The sequence below is a fragment of the Fusarium keratoplasticum genome, chromosome 2, assembly GCF_025433545.1.
Source record: "Fusarium keratoplasticum isolate Fu6.1 chromosome 2, whole genome shotgun sequence".
Lineage (NCBI taxonomy): Eukaryota > Fungi > Ascomycota > Sordariomycetes > Hypocreales > Nectriaceae > Fusarium > Fusarium keratoplasticum.
The window spans coordinates 419,699-442,123 of record NC_070530.1 but is presented as its reverse complement, the minus strand read 5'-3'; the positions used below and the strand labels follow the sequence as shown (position 1 = coordinate 442,123).

The 22,425-nt window shown below is 50.8% G+C and overlaps 9 protein-coding genes across 9 annotated transcripts; 3 read left to right on the top strand and 6 right to left on the bottom strand.

The window, feature by feature from the left end:
- Positions 1-231: 231 nt before the first annotated feature.
- Positions 232-2,489, bottom strand: NCS57_00203800 (Zn(2)-C6 fungal-type domain-containing protein; the record flags this gene model as incomplete). The annotated part of the gene is made up of 5 exons (XM_053052079.1): positions 232-754; positions 826-1,164; positions 1,211-1,521; positions 1,569-2,276; positions 2,328-2,489. 5 exons carry the CDS (start codon positions 2,487-2,489, stop codon positions 232-234), a joined length of 2,043 nt encoding a protein of 680 aa, XP_052917325.1.
- A 4,337-nt stretch (positions 2,490-6,826) lies between these two features.
- NCS57_00203700 (GH16 domain-containing protein) lies at positions 6,827-7,758 on the top strand (the record flags this gene model as incomplete). Its single annotated transcript, XM_053052078.1, has 3 exons — positions 6,827-6,923; positions 6,975-7,240; positions 7,291-7,758. 3 exons carry the CDS (start codon positions 6,827-6,829, stop codon positions 7,756-7,758), a joined length of 831 nt encoding a protein of 276 aa, XP_052917324.1.
- Positions 7,759-8,367: 609 nt separating this feature from the next.
- On the bottom strand, positions 8,368-9,051 carry NCS57_00203600 (uncharacterized protein; the record flags this gene model as incomplete). Its single annotated transcript, XM_053052077.1, has 1 exon — positions 8,368-9,051. One exon carries the CDS (start codon positions 9,049-9,051, stop codon positions 8,368-8,370), a length of 684 nt encoding a protein of 227 aa, XP_052917323.1.
- A 524-nt stretch (positions 9,052-9,575) lies between these two features.
- On the bottom strand, positions 9,576-10,417 carry NCS57_00203500 (NAD(P)-bd-dom domain-containing protein; the record flags this gene model as incomplete). Its single annotated transcript, XM_053052076.1, has 3 exons — positions 9,576-9,863; positions 9,913-10,129; positions 10,182-10,417. The coding sequence occupies 3 exons, from the start codon at positions 10,415-10,417 to the stop codon at positions 9,576-9,578; spliced, it is 741 nt and encodes a 246-aa protein (XP_052917322.1).
- A 314-nt stretch (positions 10,418-10,731) lies between these two features.
- NCS57_00203400 (uncharacterized protein) lies at positions 10,732-12,197 on the bottom strand (the record flags this gene model as incomplete). Its single annotated transcript, XM_053052075.1, has 4 exons — positions 10,732-11,505; positions 11,552-11,769; positions 11,817-11,936; positions 11,999-12,197. The coding sequence occupies 4 exons, from the start codon at positions 12,195-12,197 to the stop codon at positions 10,732-10,734; spliced, it is 1,311 nt and encodes a 436-aa protein (XP_052917321.1).
- Positions 12,198-13,966: 1,769 nt separating this feature from the next.
- NCS57_00203300 (uncharacterized protein) lies at positions 13,967-14,701 on the bottom strand (the record flags this gene model as incomplete). Its single annotated transcript, XM_053052074.1, has 1 exon — positions 13,967-14,701. One exon carries the CDS (start codon positions 14,699-14,701, stop codon positions 13,967-13,969), a length of 735 nt encoding a protein of 244 aa, XP_052917320.1.
- Positions 14,702-17,071: 2,370 nt separating this feature from the next.
- On the top strand, positions 17,072-18,043 carry NCS57_00203200 (PKS-ER domain-containing protein; the record flags this gene model as incomplete). The annotated part of the gene is made up of 1 exon (XM_053052073.1): positions 17,072-18,043. One exon carries the CDS (start codon positions 17,072-17,074, stop codon positions 18,041-18,043), a length of 972 nt encoding a protein of 323 aa, XP_052917319.1.
- A 488-nt stretch (positions 18,044-18,531) lies between these two features.
- On the top strand, positions 18,532-20,532 carry NCS57_00203100 (uncharacterized protein; the record flags this gene model as incomplete). The annotated part of the gene is made up of 1 exon (XM_053052072.1): positions 18,532-20,532. The coding sequence occupies one exon, from the start codon at positions 18,532-18,534 to the stop codon at positions 20,530-20,532; it is 2,001 nt and encodes a 666-aa protein (XP_052917318.1).
- A 134-nt stretch (positions 20,533-20,666) lies between these two features.
- NCS57_00203000 (Alpha-L-arabinofuranosidase) lies at positions 20,667-21,632 on the bottom strand (the record flags this gene model as incomplete). The annotated part of the gene is made up of 1 exon (XM_053052071.1): positions 20,667-21,632. One exon carries the CDS (start codon positions 21,630-21,632, stop codon positions 20,667-20,669), a length of 966 nt encoding a protein of 321 aa, XP_052917317.1.
- Between the last annotated feature and the right edge of the window lie 793 nt (positions 21,633-22,425).

Here is a 22,425-nt window from a genome sequence, read left to right as displayed (position 1 = left end):
GTCAGTCGAGTCTTTTATCAAGATCGTTGGAGTGTTGGTTGAGTCATGGTGATTTGGTAAAGCTGAGCAATACGGGCAGAGGCTGACTGATCCATTGCGTGATTGCTCTAGCCTCCTTCACATTAATGCACCTGGATACGAAGAGATAAATCAAATAGGAGAATATGTGCAGTCAAGATACATTGGTACATGGCGCTTGTTCAGATGTCCGTCCCTGATGCTCTTCCACGTTCAGAGATGCAAGCTCTTGACAAGATTCTTCAAAATATGAGCATCTACATCTTCCTGTTTTTTGACAACGCTCACTGGCCAATGACTCCGAACTGGTTGCATGTCGTCCAGTTCGTTGACCGCCTCTTGTTCCTCCAGGCTCATGGTGCCTCTCAGCAAAGCAAGTTCCTGCGGTCTCATGCGGCCCCGGATAACCCGGAACAGCGCTTCCGCCAAGTAATGGTTCCGTCGTTGGCTGTATAAGCCCTGCGCAATCAAAATGAGAGTTGATCGCAGGGTTTCAAGCTCAGTAGCTGGTGTTTGGTCCCCGATGGCATCGATGCAGTCGTAGCCGGTGAGCATAAGGGGAATAACAACAAAGAGATCCATGGCTTCGAATCCGTGTCGGAGATAGTAGAGTCGGACGAGAGTCTGGAGGTATTTCTTGGCATAAACAACGATTTGCTGCGGAGAAGGGTACTGGGTTGTCTCAATATCGCATAGCGGCTCGAAGAGGGTAAGCAAGAGGTGATGATAGTAAATGCTATCAAGTATCAACTATACCGATTCGGCCAGCCTGTAGTCAGGTAATTAACTTGAGTCCTAGATACTTACTGAAGTTGAAGGTGGCCGGGAAGAACGATGGTCCTTGGCTGGAGCGGGCCAGGTAGATTACTATACCAGCTCTCTAGTCGCTCACGGAACCCATGAGCTTTGTCAAGAGTTATCCCAGACCCTTCCGAGTAGGCCGCATCGCAAATCTCATTCATCATGATCCGGAAATGGCATCTTGCTCGGAACATGTGAGAAAAGTAGGATGGCGAGGGGCTATTGTTCAGCGGATACTTCATCCATATCTCGCCGTACCATTCCGCATTTCGTGTGGGATCTGGTAATGCCCAATCTGGAGGTTTCTTGAGCAGTGGCGGCAGCATGAAGGAGAAGGCAACGAGGCTAAGAGGATTAACACGTATGCATGCTCTGGAGTTGACGCACTCACGTTTCCCAGATGTATAAAGCCCACGCCGTATATGCCCTACCATTCTGTATTCTTTGACTTCGTAAATCCATCACGTCAAAGATTCGAAGCTCGTGAGCTAATGAAACAGCATGAATCCTGTACGGCTGTCCAATCTCATCCAAACCGCAGAGGTTGTGAAAGACGCTGAAGAGTATACCAGCCTGTATAGTCGTGATGCACGGTTCTGAACATTCTAGCTCCCAGAGGCGCTTGGCTTCTGCAAGAAAGCGGTACGCGAGAGTATTGGGGTTCCAGTACTCGGCACGGTTCGAGAAGCCCGGGTAGCAGACCTGCAATTAGGTCAGATGGGTCATCAACGGTGTTGAGGAGCTCATACACAGGCATAAGCAAGGACAATGTTGACAAGGAGAGATGAGCAAAAGTCTTTTCGTCTAGCAGCCATGTCTTCGAGGAATAAGTCCTTCTGGAACGCCGCCGTGAATTGGTATTCGCAGCGAAATAACACACTGAGGAGATCTCGCATGAGCGCATCATCATTGGACACTGGAGCCCACAACGATGGCTTGACGTTGGAGAGAACAGGCTCCACAACATGTGCTGCGTGAAAAGGTTTCAGGTAGAGACTTTGTTGCTCATCAGAGCCCAGGTCAGTCATAAGTCGGGGTGAAACATGTTCCGAGGTTTGAGGTGCCGAGTAAAGCGAAGCCGCCTCGTAAATCAATGAATCTAGGTATGGGTTGTCTCGGGCGTAATCTGCAGGCATCTCAGATCGATACGGGAACTCATATCGGAGTCTAGTCTCGGGCACTAGGGCCACTTGAAGCAAAAGATCGCCGGCCTTGACCTGGTTCAGAACAGCTTCGACGTCGGTGCCGGATCTGATTCGCTTCAAGATGTCCTGTGCATCACGCTCTGGCAGGGTCTTGAGCATGGTGAGAATCTCCTCGTGGGCTGTTGCTCGGCCCTTCAGGTCGTGATGGTTCCGGTTAATGGCCTGCAGTCGTGATTCTCCAGGTAGCGTTATGTACTGGCATAAAAGGTCCCTATCAAGACAGCGACGACATGTCGGTCTCCCACCAGAACACTAAGATATAGGTTAACCTTTGCAAGAGAGGTCAACGGACAATCAAACCACCTTCGCTTTGTTCCTCCGGCACGCGTTGCAGGCGGCAATCACGGTATTTAACCGCGACCTCGGCGACGGAGTACCCACAGCGGACGACACCGACCTCATAGCCTGGGCCGGCACTAGACGGCGCAAAGGCCTATCTCTACCGGACGGGGTCTGACCAGACATGAGGGATTATCAGGAGCCCCGATGCTGCTCTAGGAGAGCGAGGTCTGTCGTTTGTGGGCGAATGAGACGCGTTGTTGAAAGCAGAAAAATGAGACAGAATGAGGCGCGTTGTTGAAAGGAGAAGAATGAGACAGAATGACGTCATTGGCCTTAACACTATGCGTATCTGGGTTGGGACTTGAGAGAGGCCAGGACTATCAAAGAAAGGTCCATAGATCTCGAGAAAAGACAAGCGCTTCGGCGAAATGCTGCGGATTTTGTATCTAGTAAAATTTCCACGGTAATATTGAATTGGTGTGTGGTATCGGCGGCGTTTGCATCACGAGACCAGTTGAAGTGTTTGAGGCGTTCCACCACCAATTACCTGTCGACAAATCGACCAGAGACGTGTCCGTGGCTGCCTCAATGTTCCCGGCTCCGCGCGTAGAGAGATAAGTGGTTATCGTCAATAGCGGTGGCTAAAAGTTGTCTCAAGCCAGGGCGACCAGTCACTTATCAAAAGACAAGGAAAGTCGCTTACTTGTCAGTCCCGTAGCTCATCCCGGGTGATATATCGGAGCACCATTTGTGAGGACATGAGTCTGCGGTCATGAAGGCTCATCGTGACAATACACTGTCGTATCCTGGTTGCAAAGAAGACGATATTGACTAAGAAACTGTTGGGTGGTGAGCATTTGATTAGACCGTGTTCGTCGTTGACTTTCACCCAAGTCAGAGAACACTTACCCTAGAGGAGACGAGAAAAACTAGCCAAATCAAGGACAAAAAGGGTAACTTTCCAATCAATGAAGATAGGAAACCTGACAACAAAAAGTTCGAAAATCTCTGTTAACAAACCCATGGACTAGACTTGCTTGTATCAACCAATGTGCCTCAACCCTCGAGCTCACTAATCATTTTAGCCCAACCTCCACACCAGCTATGAGATTGTGAACATGTAGTCCTCTGCTCATAATCCTGCCTCATCTAAATAACCGTGCTGGCATTTTTGTAGGAGTATCTTTGGTCTTTTTCTTAGTTCCTCGCCTGGTCTACTTACTCTGACCAAGCGGAAAATACCGTCATGTATTAACAAACTATGTCTTTTGCTCTTGTGGCTGATGGCTCCTTGCCCTCATTGCAGACAATTATAATAATAAAAAGGCCTAAGCTGCTCATGCCCTTGATGATAGAAAAGTTTTAAACGTAAGTTTGCGTGTGTGTGTGTGTGCATGTGTGTGTGAAAGTGTACGACAGCATAGGGGGATTGCAAAGGTTGGCAGCTCTCAGCTCACAGTCCAAGGAAGCTTCCTGTAACTCTCCAAAACGGATCGCTGGGACTAACAGGTCTATTTGGAGGGTTGAAATTGTTCTAAAAATCATAGCGAACGGCCTAAGGGCGTATTCTCAAGGTTCTGAAGCTAAGGCGGCTGAAGTTCCTGGACCCGAGCGAGACACCCTGTGGCCTGCTTGGCAACCCGATCCTGTCTGACTATAAGCGAGACTACTAGACTATGAATCTTTCCATTCTCATCTCATCATTCTAATTTTAGAGTGGCTGGTTTCCGAGGAGCGTAAGAAACGACTAGCTCGTTCTTTACCTAGTCAATCTTGCAACCCTGTCAGGGCCAGGAACTTGAATGAGACTACCCATCACCGGCGCCGATATTAACGCCTAATCAGGCACCCCTGAAAGATCGATCTACGTGGAAGCTAACTTGGGCATTGGTGATAAAGGCTTGCCAAGATGAAAGCTAGAATTAAGAATGAGCAATCAGTTAAATTACTTTTTGAAAATACTCCAACAGGTGGGCATTTCATCCATTCGAGTTATCCACAGCACCAGGCGGAAATGAGGGAGTTGCCTTGCTCTTAATTTTCAGCGACTGGAAGAGTTGAAATCGCCTTTGTCAAGCATATTTTTGCGTCGGTAGTAAGAGGGCGGCAATGGGAACACGGGCCGATGCTAGCATGTGGTTTCTTGTTGCTACCGTTTTACTTGACTCTATTAATGGATACCCTCGTTGGCAACGGCGACAACGTTGGGAAAGTGGATGACGATGGTTGCATCTTGTTACACAGAGTAGCGCAGTAGGCATTATAGATGCTCTGGGCGTTTATTAGCCGCAGTAAAAGGATGCACTTTGGGGCTGAGACTCGAGAGTCCAGCGCTTACGATCCTCACGTACGTATCAAATGGTACTTTGCCCTATCATTTATTGACACGCCGCCCACATCGGCAGAGAACGACTTGGCATTCTTGGGACAACTATCGCACAAGCCGCCAGCTATAAATCCTTTGGCAGTGGGCATGAAGTGTGTCTGAGGCGGTGTAAGGCTGTGTTAGATTCGGGATAAAGACTCCCGCCAAGTCTCAGCCATGTCTACAGATTGAATGAGATTGCCAGACCTCGGTACCTTCTTGGGGCAGACAAAGACACGGGATAGTCGGACCGTCCCCGTCGGCAAGATCAATTCACATGCCCGGACTTGCCTTGAGAGTCGAAAATCTTGTTCATGTTTCTGGATAAAATGAAACTCTCGACGTGCCATTCGTATAGAAATCACCACGATGCGACCTATGAAGGCGGCCGAAATCCACAATGAATTGAATGTTCATGCAAGAACCCCGCCAAGAATTGTCAGAAACCGGGTGCATGCATAAGGGTCTTTTGGTGCAGCTATCGGGCTATCCTTGCCTTTGCCTGTAAGCCTTGCTTGGGGCAGGATGCAGGCTGACTGTAGCAGTGAATGTGGCAGCAGCAGGCTGTGCTTAGTTGAATGCCGTCAGTCTCACCGTCGAGATTTGATGTAACCGAGCTTATTCGCTAACATTTACGGGCGGGTGTTGGCGGTGTGAGATGAAGGCTGAGTGTTTATGCAAATGCACAAAGCTTGAAACAATTGCCCATGGTGAAACGTCGACAACTCATAAAAAGGACGGCCTCAGCCTTTTGACCGTCAATGCATGCATAAAAGCTCCCACTATAAAGGTGCTCGAGCATCTGGGCGTTGATGCAGGGCTTGAGCGGGGTGCAGTGCGTGCAGCACATGGGGTCAGCTGAGCCCCCGCGGTGCAAAAGTACGGCCGGGTGTTCTCGATGACAGGGTCTGGACGGTTTGAGGAGACACTGTGGATGAGCTCAGAGGCTCGAGATCAATGACACAAAGGTCAGTTGACTAGTGGACAATAGTCGGGGGATGTGCAGGATCAACAGGAGCTCCGAAACAAACCGCTGGTGGAGTGAGTGTACCCGCTCGCTGATCGATTGATTAACCCGCGGGTCTTTGCTCTGCAGGTGACAGGCAGGGTGCTCGCTGCAAAAAGAGTGAGTGCGAGAGGGACAAGATAAGACGAGACAATCAGTCAGCTGGCTATCTTGGCGTTGGTTGACAATGGCATGGCTTGGATGGCCGACACAGCCGAGCAACAGCTGAGGGTTAATAGCTCGTGAACCCTGTGAGGTTGGGAACCCAACCTAGACGAGAGAGAGCAAGGGTAGGTCGGGTTGGTATATGGGTGATCGCCGACTGACCCTCTTTGTTCCCCTCTCTGGTGACCTGACGTCAGATTCCAGGAACTCAGTTCTCGCTGACGTTTTCCGTCCCTGTCCATCATCAGCATTCAGTCATCGTAAAGAGCGGGCTCTGACCAGGCTAGCAGAGGGGGGACCGAGTTCTAGGCCCGCTCGTATTGTCGTTCGCGGCCTCCCAGCTAGCCACCACCAAACCACTGATCGGATCTAGGGAGCCGCCCGCCCCCCTCCCCAGCCACAGGTAGAGTTTGGAACTAGGGGAGCTATTCTCCGTCTGCGGGTTTGCCGTAGCAACTGCACACCAGTCTCACATGATTGCGCGTTCTCTGCCCCAGTCCATTACCCGTCCTCTTTGAACCGATAGCCGGGGGTGTCTGTGGACAAAGGCCGCATGTCCGGTCCTCGATTGGACTGTCGCAGAGAGGGGACTGACAGGGGTCAGCCAGAGCCAAGCAATGGCTAGTGGGGATCCATTCCTCGTTTGGGCGTGCGTGGCTTGGAGACAGGGCAACCCGGGGTTGTCTAGTCGACGCACGCGCAGGGAATACGAGCGGCTAGGACCCATCGCCTGATGGATATAAACCGAGGCTGTGAAGAGGCTAGAACATCTCCAACCAACCTCTTCATCACTACAAAAAAGGCGATTGGCCTCCGGTTCCTGCAAGATCTTCTCTCAAAGTGCGTCCTCACCAGTCCTCCCCTCTTGAACTGACGTCTATCAAACGCAAGCCACTGCGTGACATTGCTGACCCTTGATCTAACCCTCCCTCCCCCGCTGTACCATCGTTCCACGACACGACGCAACCAACCGCAACGCCCCCAATGTTCTCCAAAGCTCTGTCCGTGGCTGCCCTAGCCCTTGCCGCACCTGCTCTGGTGTCGGCCCAGACTTCGACCACCTGCAACCCTCTCCTGGCCAGTGAGTTACACAGCCAATCTGATTGAGTTCTCTTTTGCTGACATTCCCCAGCCTGTCCTGCCGACCCTGCCTTTGGTAAGGACACAGTCCACTGCGACTTTACCAAGGGAGAGTGCCCTGCCTTTACCAACATTGGTGGCACTGCTATTGAGTACGGCGAGAAGGGTGGTGTCTTTACAATTCCCGGCCTCGGTGTCGCTCCCACAATCGCCACCGGCAAGTACATCTTCTTTGGCCGTGTTGATGTTGAGGTCCAAGCCGCTCCTGGCGTGGGCATCATCACCAGCGCTGTGCTTCAGTCTGATAACCTTGACGAGGTATGCTCTTACTCTCTTCTCATGCACACAATTCATACTAACGTCTACAGATTGATTGGGAGTGGATCGGTGGTGACAACGCCCAAGTTCAATCCAACTACTTCAGCAAGGGCGACATTAGCACATACGATCGTGGCGCCTTCCACCCCGTAGCCAACCCCACGGGTCAGTTCCACGTCTACTCTATCGAGTGGACACCCGCCTTTGTCAACTGGATCATCGACGGCACAGTTGTGCGCACCCTCACCTACGCCGACGCCAAGGGCGGCTCAGCCTTCCCTCAGACCCCCATGCAGGTCAAGCTGGGCACCTGGGTGGCCGGCCGTCCCGACGCAGCGGAGGGTACCATCATCTGGGCCGGCGGTATGGCCGACTTCTCCAAGGGTCCCTTCACCGGTTACTACAAGAGCATCTCCATCGTCGACTACGCCGGTGGTGATGCTCCCACGACCAAGAGCGTGAAGGAGTACATCTACGGTGACCAGTCTGGCAGCTACCAGAGCATCCGAACTGCTTAAATGGAAAAAGAATGAAAGTTAATGAAAGAGATGGGATGATTTTAATGAAACTGGTAATGAAAGAGGGGGATGATTAATGAAGCTGGCATCGCATTTGACATTTGGCATTAGACTATGAACATCAATCAATATATATGACCCAATTCATCAATGAACTTGATCTCTTTGGCGTGTGACATGAACATAAAATGGTTTTGCATAAAGACGGCATGGTGATACGACCCTGGGCGGCTCACAGATCGGCGGGCAATCGTTGTGGGCGGAGGTCTCAGTTATCTCAGCTCTATCTCAGGTCACTGAGACCTTGTCCCAAGCATGGCTGGAACACACTTCCGCCTTCCGAGTCCAAGATAGATTTTTGGACTTTAATTGCTTATCCACTCCTCCAAGTCATAATTGAGACACTGCGAAATGCCGGTTCTTCTTGATCGTCTACCGCACACTTGGTCCATTGGAAATGTGAAACAACAATGGCACCTCCAGTGAGGTTGCTATACTGGTAAGATAAACGTTTAGGATACCTTTTCGATGGAAACATGGCTAAGACGAGTTCAAGAGTTCAATGAGAGTTGATAAGTCTTGTGGTTGACAGGAAACCCTCGCTCGCCTCTAAGCCGAATCGTCTCCTCCAACGTCCGCCCTCATAACCGCCGCCCGCGTCTTTTTCACTTCGCCTCCTCTAGTATCATCAAACCAATACCTATGCACAACCTCAAAACCCGACTTTTCATACGATTTCATGGCAGGCATGTTGCCATTATCCAGGATAAGGGCCAGCGTCACTTTGGCCCCGTTGTTTTCCTTCAACGCGAGCTGTTTGGCAAATTCGATGATTTTGTACGAGTGGCCTTTCCGTCTCTCTGACGGGAGGACGTACATGGCGTTTAGAACGTAGGTAGAATCGACACCAGGAGCGGGAGGACCGAAATTGACGGTGTCCGGTTGGAGATGCATCTTGTCCTCGTAGGATTTTGCGGCGGTCTTGGCTTCGAGGGGTCCGACCAAGGTGAGAGCTGCGAGCCATGGCGAGTTGAGGATGAGTGAGATGTAATCTGTAGTCTCAGCTCCGTCGTCGGGCTCCGAGACAATGATGGTGTTGAGGGCCACGGGGTTGTTCAACCGGGACGCCCAAATCTCCTCTGAAAAGGCGACTTCACGGGCATAGCTTGAGCCGAAGCTTTCAGGTGAGAGTTGAAGAGAAAGGAGACGAAACTCCTTGTAGCGAGCGATGAGTTGCCCCCATTGTTCTGGGTCGGGCAACGACTTGGGCAAGGCGACGGCTCTGGTGTTCATTTTGACGAGTGAGTGAGCAAATGAGATTGAAGGTGAGAAACTGAGGATTTTGAAGTAGATGAAGGGACGCAAGCTGAACAGAGAGAAATAACGCGATGGATTTCGTATGAGAGGGTGTGGTGAGACGTTGGTGCCTATGCAGTTGTGAGTCACTTCGAGCTGCCCAAAAGAGCAATGATCAAGCGCGCCATGGGTGTTGGTCTTAGTCAGACGCTTAGCGACTGTCAATGTGATTTGGTCAGAGCGAAATATTTCTTGATTTATCACTTATGGATAGTCTCTTTGATGTGTAAGTAGTAGTATCCCTCATGGTAACAAGCTGGACTGAGCAAGTGTTGCTAGTTGAGGTTGAGTCGCGAAGATAGAAATAGATGATACATTTAAGCAGTTCCCATCGGAAGCCAGCTTATTGGGGACCAGGAACAAACGATACTGCAATGAAAACACCAATCATGGGGAATTAACGAATATTTACCTCAATGTGAGGTTAATAAATCAACAAAGATGTCCAGCACCGCGCTCAACTACTGAGAAGGTGCCTCAGTCTTCAGCGCTCCCTGTCCAATCTCTATCAGCTCTTCGTTCATAAAAGTGTCCTTCTCGAAGCCATTGATAGCCTTATCCAACAGGGCTGCTGCCATTTCATCCCGCTGAATAGTCGGGAGACCTATGAGAACTCGAGCAACGCCTTGAACACCCTTGACTAGGAGGCTAGTGTTTGCTGTGTTGATCAGTCCGGGCTTAAACACGCAGGCCTTTAGAGCGCCGTTGGACTTTTGTGCACGCTCGAGGACATCTGCCTCAACTTGACCCTGCTATGCGTTAGGTGCATCAAGCTGGGACTTTCGCGATATGACATACCCTCATCACGCAGTAGTCGCCCATGACCCATGGCTTCTTGGCCGGGTCTCGTTCTGCGTTGGAGCCGCTGACGTAGACGAAGCGAAACGGCTCAGTCTTGTCCTTGCGTGGGAGATTCGAAAAGGCGTCGACAGCTGCTAGGGGGTAGTCATGGCAGATCTTGCGCACTTCATCTTGGGGAAACGTCTTGGATTTGGTTGGCGTGACGGCAATGAGCCTACGACGACGTCAGCTTCCGAGTTCCACTACTTTGCGGAGGCCAAACGCACCAGATACAAGCATCCGCATCGGCTATTTCAGTCTTGACACTCTCCGGATAGCTGATAAAGTCATCGCAGGCAACCGACTTCAACTTGGAGGCGTCGGCTTGCGATCCCGAGCCTTCCGGAATGGCGGTTTGACGTCGCGCTAGTGCGATGACAGACGTGATTTTTGGATGGGACAGCGCTTGACGGACGACTTCCGTACCCAGGAAGCCAGTTGCGCCGGCTACGACGAGCTTCATGATGGTGGTTTTGGCTGGTATTCGTGTTGTGCGGGGTTGAGATGGAATGCCTGGGATAAGAATGCTGACGTCGCCCTCTACGGAGTACAGCGATATTTAAAACCAATCTTCCGATAAGCCACTTACGAATATGGTTCAGTTGCGCGTAAGCTTGCAAAAAACAAGGATTAATCTTGAAACATAACTATGGTGCGCCCTGGTAGCACTGGTGAAACATTGCTGCTCTAGATAAACAAGAAGACGGAGTTTAGTTGCAAACTCCGAGATGAGAAAATGAGAATCCTATACGATACCAAGAATTAGACCGGCCAAATTTATGAAATAGGCGTCAGCTTGAGGTAGTCGTACTTGGCGTTGTCAAAGGGACTTGCGCAGCCAACCTCATTATCCTTCTCGATAAACACAGCCGGAAGGTTAAAGTAGCACGTCGGCACCTGACCCCAGGCTAAGTTGCTCAGATCAATCTCCTTGTTGTCTCCTCCGTGAAGCCCACAGTCAATGATGGCGCGGTAGAACGGCTCTCGGTCACCAAGCCCGTACGAGGCCATCTTATCGTAGATATCGGCGGCGGCCTCAACCCACTCGTTCTCGCGGTTCCGGTTCGGGTTGTTCTTCATAATGTAGAAGAAGTACTCTTCTCCGTCCTTGAGCTCGAGCCACTGTCGACCAGGAGCAAAGCCGCAGTCCTCACGGGTACGCACATTGTCACGCTTGTCAGCAACGAGGTGGTACTTGGCTGCCTTCATGACGTCGTTGGCAACCTTTTTCTGAATATTGTTTGTGATGGACTCGATGGTTACGCGGCCTGCTTCTTCGTCGTCATCGACTAGGAACCAGCCGCCGTTGAAGAACTTGGCAATCTTGGTCTCGTATGTGTCCCACTTGGGGGCTGGAAGGGAGTTGTACTCTTCTTCGCTGCGGCCGCCGCCCGTGGCAATGCGGAGGGTATCTTCGAGGGATGTTGTGGCTGCCTCAAAGGTGTTGGCGAGGGCGCTTGAGATGGTGCCTTGGTCAACCTCGTCCCCGTTTAGGGAGAGGGCGGAGAAGATGCCAGCCAAGATACCGAAGCCAGCAGAGATACCAGAGCCCTGGTCTTGTTAGTTACTTGCTGTGAATTTTGAAGGATAAACATACAGCACCAGGTACAAGGCCTCCAACTGCGTTTCCAATGGTGGCAGCAGCGGCAATCCAACCCCGGACCTGACTCGGGTTATCCTCAGACCCGTCAAAGTTCTGAACCATCTGAGGAATCCTCAAGCCGTTGATGAGAGTCTCCTGAGTGAACTGGCGGTTCAGCTCGCGGAACTTTTCGTGCATGCCCTTGACGGCCTGGAAGATCCAGGAAAAGAGTTCTTGCCCAGGGGCGTCGTGCCGAACTGGTCAAACTGATCGTCGCAACTCGGGCCGCCCATGGGGTTGCAGTCTTTGCCAAGGGCCGAGCAGCCGGCGGCTCCAGATTTTCCTGACGTGCCGCCCTGGACTTGGTCTTCCATGTTCTTGACCCATGAGTTTTCGTGCTCTGTTGGGCGTCAGCGCCGTACTTGCTATTGCGCGTAAGGCTACGAGATGCTGAATACTTACCCCAGTGGGACTTGATGAAGAGCTCGAGAGATACACCCGCGGCCGTCTTTTCCCAGAGGTCATCGGCACCTTCTGGGGTTCTCAGATCCCAGCCCTTGCAGAGCGTCTCTTTGCTACCCAAGACATCGTCTCGCTTGGAGACAAGCGGCGAGGCACTTGTCGACGCCGCGAGGGCCAAAAGAGCGGAAGTAGACTTCATTGTCGAGGTCTGGTTCCGAGAAAGGATGAAGCTGGGTATCGAATAGGTAGTCCGATGTCAAAGGGTTCAGGTATGGATTGCCTTCTGGCTGATACGGAAGCATCTGCACGGACGAGGCTGCACTTATATACAATTGCAACCACAACTCCACGGACGGTCGGCATATCGGTAGCTCATAATAGCTTCAATACTAAGCATAGATCTTGGTAGCTTACGCCTTGGCCATTTGGCGAGATGAACCCGGCCGTTCGCTGACGATGTACCCATAAAGGATCTAATTCCCTACGGGTGCGCAGGCTGATCGGGGAATTAAGGACTTTGGTGACAGGCGGAAGGATTCAGAAGGATTCGCTTCCCCATGTTTGTTGAAACCACAGCCCTATGGGGAAGGTCAGTGGTTCGGTCAATAGCTAGGACGGTGCTTTGATAGAAAATGGAGTTGAATTCGCGTGGTTGATGTTTTAGCTAAGAACTTTGACCTCCTTTAACTCCTGAGATGTTCTTGGGCGACTCTGGTATGGATCCAGGAACGAAGTCAGCCCTGATTCTGATCATAATCAACTTGAAACTTCGTGGGTACTCGCACATTGTGATAGACGGGTACCCTTCCCGATGGTACCGTGATAGATTTATTCTATAGATGCCTAGAAACTCATGCTAGCCTTCCCGCCTATCCCCAGCCAAGGCCCTCTCATTTCGCAATAGGGCTGGATCGGCATCAACTCGGCCACGGCAATCGCGTGGCCCCCTTCAGGTGAGGTGGCGAGCCCCCTATCATCGAACAAGTCCGCAGGGCCGTCGGGACTGGCTGAATGCTGATTGCCATAAGAGGACACGTAGGATTCTTAATCTTGGTTGCAAGGTTGTTGGAGACATTTCATTAGTATAATCATGTTACTTTTCCGGTTCTGGTGTCTCGAAGACGCGTCTCGGGACCGAGGAGGCCGAGCAATAACGCATCAACTTGGCTTATAAATCCACTTTTATCTTGGCATAAGCGTAAATATTAGGTAGAAAGAGCCCCTTCTAGTCAGCTCCTGCTCTACTTTGGATCTTTCTCTTCACCTAGTACTGGGCGTCTGCACATCGTGTAATGGCAATATGTCGGCAAGATCTACTCCATCAGGGCACCTTTATCGAGGGGCACCTAAGTAGGACGTCTCAGGAATCCCGGTTTCAGAATCCCACCTTCGTCTCCCAGGTTGGCGACTAAGCTGAGCATATCAAACACCTTGTCCCGTGCATCCTTGCGCCGAAACCCCTGGGTCTCGTAGAGAGTATTAATTAGTCCAAAGTCCGGTGTGTAGCCTTTTTGCTGAGAATATTTGTTTTCTCGCCATGGGGGTTGCACACGTGCTGTGTGATGCTCGTAACTCTGTGCATATCAATGGCCTGCAGAGCCTGTCACGATGAGGATCTCAAAGTTGTTTGAGGGCAGATTGTAGGTTTTTAGTTATGCCTGTGCGTAGGCCATCGAAAATGATGGCGTCTAGACTGTCCTCGCCTCCCTAGGTGTAGGGCACAACATCGAGTCTCCTCTGCCATGACTCAACCACGTTCCCTGAGCCGCACCGCACTGCCTCGTCACCTGAACCTAGGTCGATAATGAGAAAACGGAGCTCATCAGAGCAACTGATTAACTGAGGAATAGCTGGAATCTTGATGGATTGAGTTGCAATTAGTTTCAGGAATATCTGTGCAACAGTTTTGCAGAAAGCCAACAATATACCACAGACTAGCGTACAATCATTCTAATTTCCACATGTACCTCAGAGCTTGATTGTATCCCGAAGAAGAAGCTCAGCTGTAGCATTTCTCGCCAAGAAGCTCCCCTCGTATCTCAAAACATCCAAGTTCACCCAGGGATCAGAGATGGAATGCCTTGGGAAGCTGATGTGGCCCTTTCCCAACCAAATTTCATTGCACTTCATCCCCAGACCACAGGGGATGAATTCTTGAACCGAAGGGGGTTGTCCGACATATGGCGAGGGGATACTGCGAAGGTTGAGCATCCATCTGTCTGGTTGAGGCGCGCTGGTAACCAGCTGCTCTGGGACGAATTCAAACTCGACCATTTTTCGTCCCATAGGTCGCTCCGTGCCGCCGCTGACGAGCCGGCTACCAGTGAATTGCTCAATAACAGTCTTTCCATGGACCTTGGGGAAGCCGAGGAGCTCGCGGCCAGCAAATATGGCGGCATCGTTGTCGAGAATGAAGAGAAGATTAAAATGGAACTTTTCGCCCTTGTAGGTCACCTCGACCTGGTGAGCATATTCGGTGTAGGCTCCGACAGGGCTCATTCCGTAGCTGAGGAATAGAGACGTCATGAGCGGCTCTTCCTCCAATTCGAGAACATCAGGGACGAGAGGGGCGACTTGAGATGCGGCGACTCGATAGGTAATGCCGACTGCAGTGGTGTTGGTGAAGATCCCCTTTGCCCTTGAATATGCTGGAGCAAAGGTTGGCAACGATTCGCCGTTCAAATTCAAGGTCCCGAAAGGCATGGTTGCTGTGTGTTTGTCTTTATGTAGTTGTAAATGTGAGAAAAGATGTGTGAGAAGGATGAGTGGTCGGTTCAGAGTGTGCCGGTGCCAGTGTCAATGGATGAAATTTATTGACTATCCAAGATCTAACAACGGGATTGTTCGCTTTCTTAAATACTGATTTACTACAGCTCAGCGAAGTCTCTCAGGCAAGCCCCCAGACTCTAAGTTGATGTTGTTTCTTACGTTGACCGCATAGGCCTCGTCTTATTAAACTCGTGATTTGCTGACGTTGCCTGCATGAGCCGGTGGGCTGATCGAGCAGTCCCAGTTTAATCAACCCACCGTGCGCAACCTCGTGGATATGAGTTCCCCAGTTCACATGAAAAGAACCGAGGCACGAATGATGCTCCGGTCCGAGACTATTCCCGAGGCCGTTGAAAGCTGGGTTACGTGGTGGCCTCCCTCATCACACCATCAACCACTCCCGCTAGATGTTTCGCTTTTGCCAAGATCAAAGAACACGCAGGGGATACAACCAAACTATTGAAATCCACTGCACGCCCAAGTTTCTCTCCAATCAATTCTCCCATGGCCTGCGAATCTTCATCAGATAAAACACCACAGCGGAGGCGGAGGCAAAATGCCCTGGCTCAGCGCAACTATCGTATGTTTCATTAGCTGCTTTATCTCGTGCACACGACTGACCCTTGAGGATATAGGCGCCCGGCAGAGAGAGAGAAGACGGATTCTGGAACGTTTGGCTGTCTCTCGTATCCTCTTGCCGTCTTCCCTGGAAGTCTCATGCACGCATGATTATGGGGTAGCATGTTCGCAGCCGGCCTCACAGCGGAACCCAGGACCAACCCAGTTGACAAGAAGGGCCATCTCTTCTACCTCGGCCGACACGGGCTTCCATCCTCTAGACATCGCACCAGGATTTACCGCCTCCGACTTCTTCTCTTGCATCGGCTCTTACCCCGAGAAAGAGCGTCGTACCTTTTTCTTGTTAATGACCAAAGAGTTGTTCGGTATTCGGGATATTATCAAATACGGCCTCATCTTCTTAGGATACCCTGTGAGCTCTTCGCTCTATAACAACGCCCTGCTTGTCCCGATGAGTCAATGGCTACAAGACCTTCAGCAAAGTCTGGGCGACTTTGATTTTGGAGCAGCTATCAAAGCTGGAATTAGCGTCCTTGGAAAGTTAAACATACCTTCGGGACATAATTCCAGGATTCACGAGATAGTTGCATCTCCTCTTCGGGGTCAGGTCGCAGATTATATCCTTCTATGTCGAGTGTCATTCGTGTCCGCAGTTTTCATGAATGCACTCCACCTGGGAATCCCATGGTACGACCTCATATCTTTTGACTCCAAATCACCTTTTTCTCGTCTACGGGAGCAACTCATACAGAGGAATGGCTTGGACGACGACACGGGCGTAGAAATTGCCTATCAGGCTGCACAAATACGACAGACATTTGGGGATTATCTAAAGGGTATACAGCCCGACCTTGTGCCCACAGACGCACAGCTCACTATCCCTCATCATCCAACATTAGATACAATCCCGTGGCCAGGTTTTCGTTCTAAAGTTATTGCTGCGGTACATTCAGATCCCCCATCAATTGATAGGGAGGATTTCTGCCTTGACTTGCTCAATGACGGTCTTCGATGCTGGGGCTTTGCAGACGGTAATTCATTTCCCACGGCAGCACCTTGGGATGCCCAGAACTGGGAAGCTGCCCCGTGGTTCCTTGAGAAGTGGGAGCATCTGACTGACGGGAGGGATGGGGATGAGTGGAAAATAAGTGCCCGGTGGTGGTCTATGGGCGCTAGGAGGAATGTATGAACTAGAAAGCCACCTCAAATTGGTTCTTGTAATCCGCATTTAGAGACAGTAAATCACAGATTCGAGTTATAGACTTGTCAGATTCAGAGTGACTTTCTCGTCATTCTTGCAAGGATCCTCATCTACAAATCTCATCAATATCGACCCAGCATCGCCGAGGCGTGAATGAACCTCGGCACATTAGCTAGTGCAAATTGATCATGCCTACGTCACGCGCCCTATGCACATAACGTCCCCCGCAGCTAACGTCACCTGCAGCACGGAGCCGCATTGATGTTTCGGAGTCGGTATTCATTGCAACTCCATGTTTGAAGAATCGAAAGATTCCTTCGGTCCGATTGCAGTATTCGACCCAGACAGGTTGCCGACAGTTCCGACCAGAAGCCTGATACAATATACTACGTTGGTTCCATACCGGGAGAACAAAGAAACCTAGCCCTTGAAGAAATCCTGCGAGGTATATTTAAGAGTAACTGCCTGGTCGTTGTCTCCTCCTCACAAAACATATCTCTTTTATCACATACGACACGTTCATCATGCAGGCATTCCAATACGGCGGTCCAGATTCGCCATTTCAACTTCGAAATGTTCCTATTCCTGAGCCGGGACAAGGCCAGGCCCTGATCTCTGTTAAGGCCGCCGGTCTTTGTCACACCGACGCCCACTATGTTGACGGACACGGCATTGAAATGCTGCCTTCCCTTCCCATCACGCTTGGACACGAAGTAGCCGGGACTGTTGTCAAGGTTGGATCAGAGCCGTCCCCTGTCCAGGTCGGCGATCGCGTGGTTGTGGCCCTGGTAGCTCATCCTGTCGAGAAGGCAACCCGAGCGACAACAATTGGGCTCGGCTACGATGGGGGCTATGGCGAATTCGCGATAGCTCATTACGAGCACCTTGTAAAGATTCCAGACGGTGTGTCATTCCCTCAAGCGGCCGTGGCCACGGATTCAATCTCGACGGCGTATCACGCTGCAGTGGTGACCGCTGGAGTTACAAAGTCGTCAACGGTCGCAATCATTGGAGTCGGCGGCCTTGGGCTCAATGCAGTCGCGATTTCGGTACTGCAAGGCGCCAAGGTCTATGGAATCGATATCAACGAGGACAAATACGAAGATGCGAAGCGCTTGGGCGCGGTCGCGTGCGCCCCAACCCTCGGTAGTTTCCCCGACGTTGCTTTTGACGCTGTCATCGACTTTGTTGGACTCACGCCAACCATTTCTGCTGCTGTCTCGTCGGTTAAAAAAGGCGGAACAGTTGTAATGGTTGGACTCAATGGCGGTAATGTTGAAGTTTCATCCATGTTGTTGGTAACAAAGAGTATCAGTTTGAAGGGTTCATTTGGAGCGGCAAAGGAAGAGCTGTTGGAGGTGTTGAATCTGATTGCCTCTGGCAAATTGACACCGAAGCTGACGGAAATACCGTTCAAGGATGTGCCGAAGGGGTTGGAGGATATAAAAAAGAATAAGGTGGAGGGCCGATTGTTTGTCCGCCCCAGTGCGGAGTAGGGGTCAGTGGAATTGCCAGGTTGAGAAACGAGGCTATTCCTACCTTTTTCAAGTTGTCTGAATTGTCTTTCAATATTATAATACAGTAAAAATGAAGTTGCGTCTCACGAGGAAAATGAAAGAATACTGAGACAGAGTGTGGCAACCACTCCCAGCGCGAACCAATTAAATACTACAATCTCCCAGATAACCCTGGTTGAAATGCATGCAGAGCCCGGAAGAAAGCGTCCGGCCTCAGTCTGCTGTCTGCCAGAACCCCTGCAGCAGCCTCTCTGCCTGCTGAATACGCGCTGCAGCTAGCTTGCTTGGGGGATGGCGCGGCGATAGCTTCATGCACCCTGGACTCAGCCGCAGGCAGGCATGGGAGTTAATACACTTTGGGACTGAGCATACATATAAAGGAGAGGCTTGGCTCGCGCTGAAACATGCAGTCCGTGTGACCTTCAATATTTGCAACATTTCGGCCGCTGTGCCGCAACGCCTTTATCATGATAGAATCATCATCCCCGTTTATCGCATCGTCGATTCCCCTGCTTCACAATGCAGTCAAATCACTAATCTTCAAATGCGCCGAAATTCTCATGGCTTTGTTTATTTGGAAACTCTTCTCCCTCTTTGCCGCCCGCTCTCATCAATTCACGGCCTATCTCATGTTTGCCGAAGACTATATACAACGCTGGCTATTCCTGTCTTCCCGCGGCTTCTCGCGCGCCACTCTTATCGTCCTCGGCTTCAGCATTCTTAACGTTGCTGCGTCTCTTTACGGGACTTTGCTCTGGGCACTTGATTCTCCAGGTTACGTCTTTCGACAATCCAACATCACAGCCGCCGAATATCAGGGCTTACGCAACAAGAATCCCCCTTACATTGTTCAGTTGCATCTTGATCCCGACAACCTTGAAGAAATGGAAGCGACCCTTTCACAAACCATAGGATCAGAGCTTTTCCAACCTGGGCTTAACTACACCTTGACTGGCGACGTCCGACGGGGAACTCCCGAGATCACAGCACCGACGCGACAAGGCGATGTTGGGGCGCGAATCTGGCTCGACGACAAGGGTTTTTCGGTTTCGCCAGATAGTTACGCCATGTTACCTGGTTCCGACACTATAGACGGCCAAACGTTCCCCAATTGCATATACTTTGGTGGAGGCGCCGCGGCCTGGAACTGCACCTTCAACAGCACCTTCTCAACGTCGATCATAGACACAATTGTTGGGCAACCCGAGGTACACTGGGACGACACGTCGGACCTGAAGCTGGATTCGAGATACGTCAAACCGAACAGGGTCGACAACATCTGGGCTTCCTTTGGAGCCGGCGGCGGATCTGCGGTTATGATGCAGGTCTTTACTGTTACCAAAGGGACGCGGCGACATACCTTTGTTGAGTCTGTGCTTCGAGTCACAATGTTGACGAATCCCGGAATTCCATTTGCTGTCAAGGATGTTGACAATCTGGTACGGCGGACGTGGAGTACCAACGAGACCGAAAGAAAGGACCCTCTCATCGACAAGATTGTGGGCGGCATGATGAGAGCGCAGGATGAAGACCTCAGTTTCCAATTTGGAGCCAACTCGGCCGTCAATTCCAACCTCACGGTTCTTCAGTCCAGCTGGGCTTACTTAACTGCCGTCAACGGCGGGAATGACATCTTCTCCCTTGTCAGCATCACTGCAACCAACATCACTCTGATAAGATCCGAAACCATTGGTAAACCACCATCGCCACTGGAGAAATGCGATCAAGGATCGTTTCAGAATGAGGCTTTTGGCGGAAAGGTTACCCAGACTGATTGTGCGGCATCCAAAAACGACAATGAAAGCAACAAGTTCTTTGGCCAGGTCGACACTGCTGCTGTTCTGATAGCATATGGACTTGGCAATGGCCGCTCCAACGTCAGCTCAGAGTCCCTGGATCAGGACGTACTGTCCTGGACCGAGAACATGTCGGCCACACTGGAAAGCCTCCTCGTCGCAAGAGCCTACATGGTCAGCATTGACCCGGCCCTGGTCACAATCAGCGTTCAAAAACTGATGGTTGCCATGTCTGGCCTACAACTCCTTCTCAGCATCCTCGCCGCGGTCCTCGCTGGCGCGGCATGGCTCGGGTTATCTTTCCTTGCCGACGCGTACTGGTCCAACACCTTCTTAGCAAGCGTGATGCATACCACTTTGGAGCGGAGCGGCAAGAGGTCTGGTTACGTGCGCAATCCGCAAAATGTCGAATTGCTGTCAGGGAGGGATGGTGATGTTATCGCAGTGGCTGGTAGGGCAGTTGTTCTCCAAGATCGACCTTCAGATGGGTTCTTGGCTCAACAACAATGGATGGCGGGTAACCAACCCGTTACCTACTATTCTCAAATACCCAGCTACGGAGACACGAACTTTCCGCTTGAGCAGAGAGGGCCCAATCAACCGGTGGCCTATTATTCTCAAATACCTAGTTACGCAGACACGAACTTGCCGCCTGAACAGAGAAAAGAATAAGCAGAATAAAACATTCAAGTGGTAACAGGCTCAATTGACAGACTTTTAAGAACCCTGTATATGATTTTGAAGATATTCGTAAATGACTACCTCACCCACACCCAAAGACATACATCTCATGCATGACCGTAGACTCATCGCTGAAGAGTCAACAGACCAGGCTTATAAGGCAAAAGATTGTAGTCTCCGCCCGAAGCAGGATCGCGTCCCTGATACAGAAACTGCAAGTTGCAGGCATCAATCGTCATTGTCTGGTCAGGATCACTGCGGATCAGCTCGCCGTGACTGATATCGTTGGTCCACCGCGCGCCGCTGTTGGCCTTGCCCGCAAAAGGACTGCTCTCACTTGTTGCCTGGGGTTTCCACGAGCCTCCGAGGTTGTCGGTCGTGAATGAGCGGAAGTAGCGGCCGTTCGCTCCAATGGCCTCGACGATCATAAGGTACTGATTCTGGCCTTTGACCTTGTACACTTGAACGGCTTCGAAGAGGTTGTTCCTCGTGTCGCTCATGACTACCTGGTATGATGAGCCAAAATTGCCAGGGAAGTTTCCGATGGGCATGCTGGCACGGTAGATTTTGCCATTGTCGCCGGCGAAGAATAGGTACATGTTCTTGCTATCGCCAATAACGGCCTGATCGATAGGTCCGGTACCGCCGTCAGACCACGTCCCAGTGAAGAGTGGTTGGACCGACGACCAGCTATTGACGTTGGCGGGATCCTTGGATGTGCGATACGAGAAGGTAGTTGGACCCCACTGGTAAGCCAGCACCCAGACGTCCTTGGGTCGAAAGTAAAAGAGCGAGGGTGCGACAGCATTGAAGCTCATCGAGTTCTGCTTGGCGGAGCCCATGTTGGACCAGTCCGAGAAGAGGTCAAAACCGATCGAGCCCCATTTCGTTCCCGTGTCGTGAGTGCTCGCATAGACGAGGTGTCGTCCGTTATATGGCGCGTGGGTAAAGTCCTTGAGCGCGACCAAGCCTGACTTTGGGTTGGCCAGCACACCAGTCGAGGTCCAGCGATAGGTAGATGGGAGAGTGCACTGAGCAGCGACACTGAGGACCCAAGACAGGGACAAGATGGCTTTGGCGAATGTGTGCATTTTGTTGAAGAGAAGCCTCGTATAGAAGGAGAGATCTAGCCAGAGTGTGTGGATGTCAACAGGAAAGACGAGGAAAAAGCAGTGCAGGCTGCTCGTACTTATATGTGAGATGTAGAAGATTTGGTTATAGCCATTTCTCGTATTGATTTACACGAGACAGGTTGTTCTCCCCTTGAACATTCGACATCCGGTAGGCATCAGACAGCATATCATGCATGATACAGGGATGCTTTCCGGCACTAAACCTAGGAGGGATGTTCCTGTTCGGCACCTAGATTCCGAGCAACGCATTTTTAGAAAGCACGAGGGCATAAGTGCAACCATCCTGAAACAAACAGAAATATTCCGGCGGAGAAATACCATACCGTGGCCAGTCAATGGTGCTACGACCTAACAAACCTTGGATCATACGGGAAAGTACTGAAGCTAAGGCCCTGATCATGAACGGGGTTCAAAATGAATCATGATTCAAATTTTCCTGTTAAATGAATGAGGGGACACGCTTTCCTCGATCCGGCACCGCTCCCAGCAGGGCATATAAGAATTGACCGTCCTAGTTGCATCTCTGACCCCAAGGATCGTCATCCACATATATCACGCTAGCCGGGGGCTACCGCGGCCTTCGGCTTGCCCATAGAGGCAAGAGGGATATTAATTATATCGATTTTTATAATTTATTTTAAATTAGGTAAGAAGAGGTGATTAGAAGCTATTTATAGTCTTAATTCTAGTTAGAAATAATATTTAAAGATAAGGAAATAAAAGAAATTACTCGCTTAATTAATAATAATAG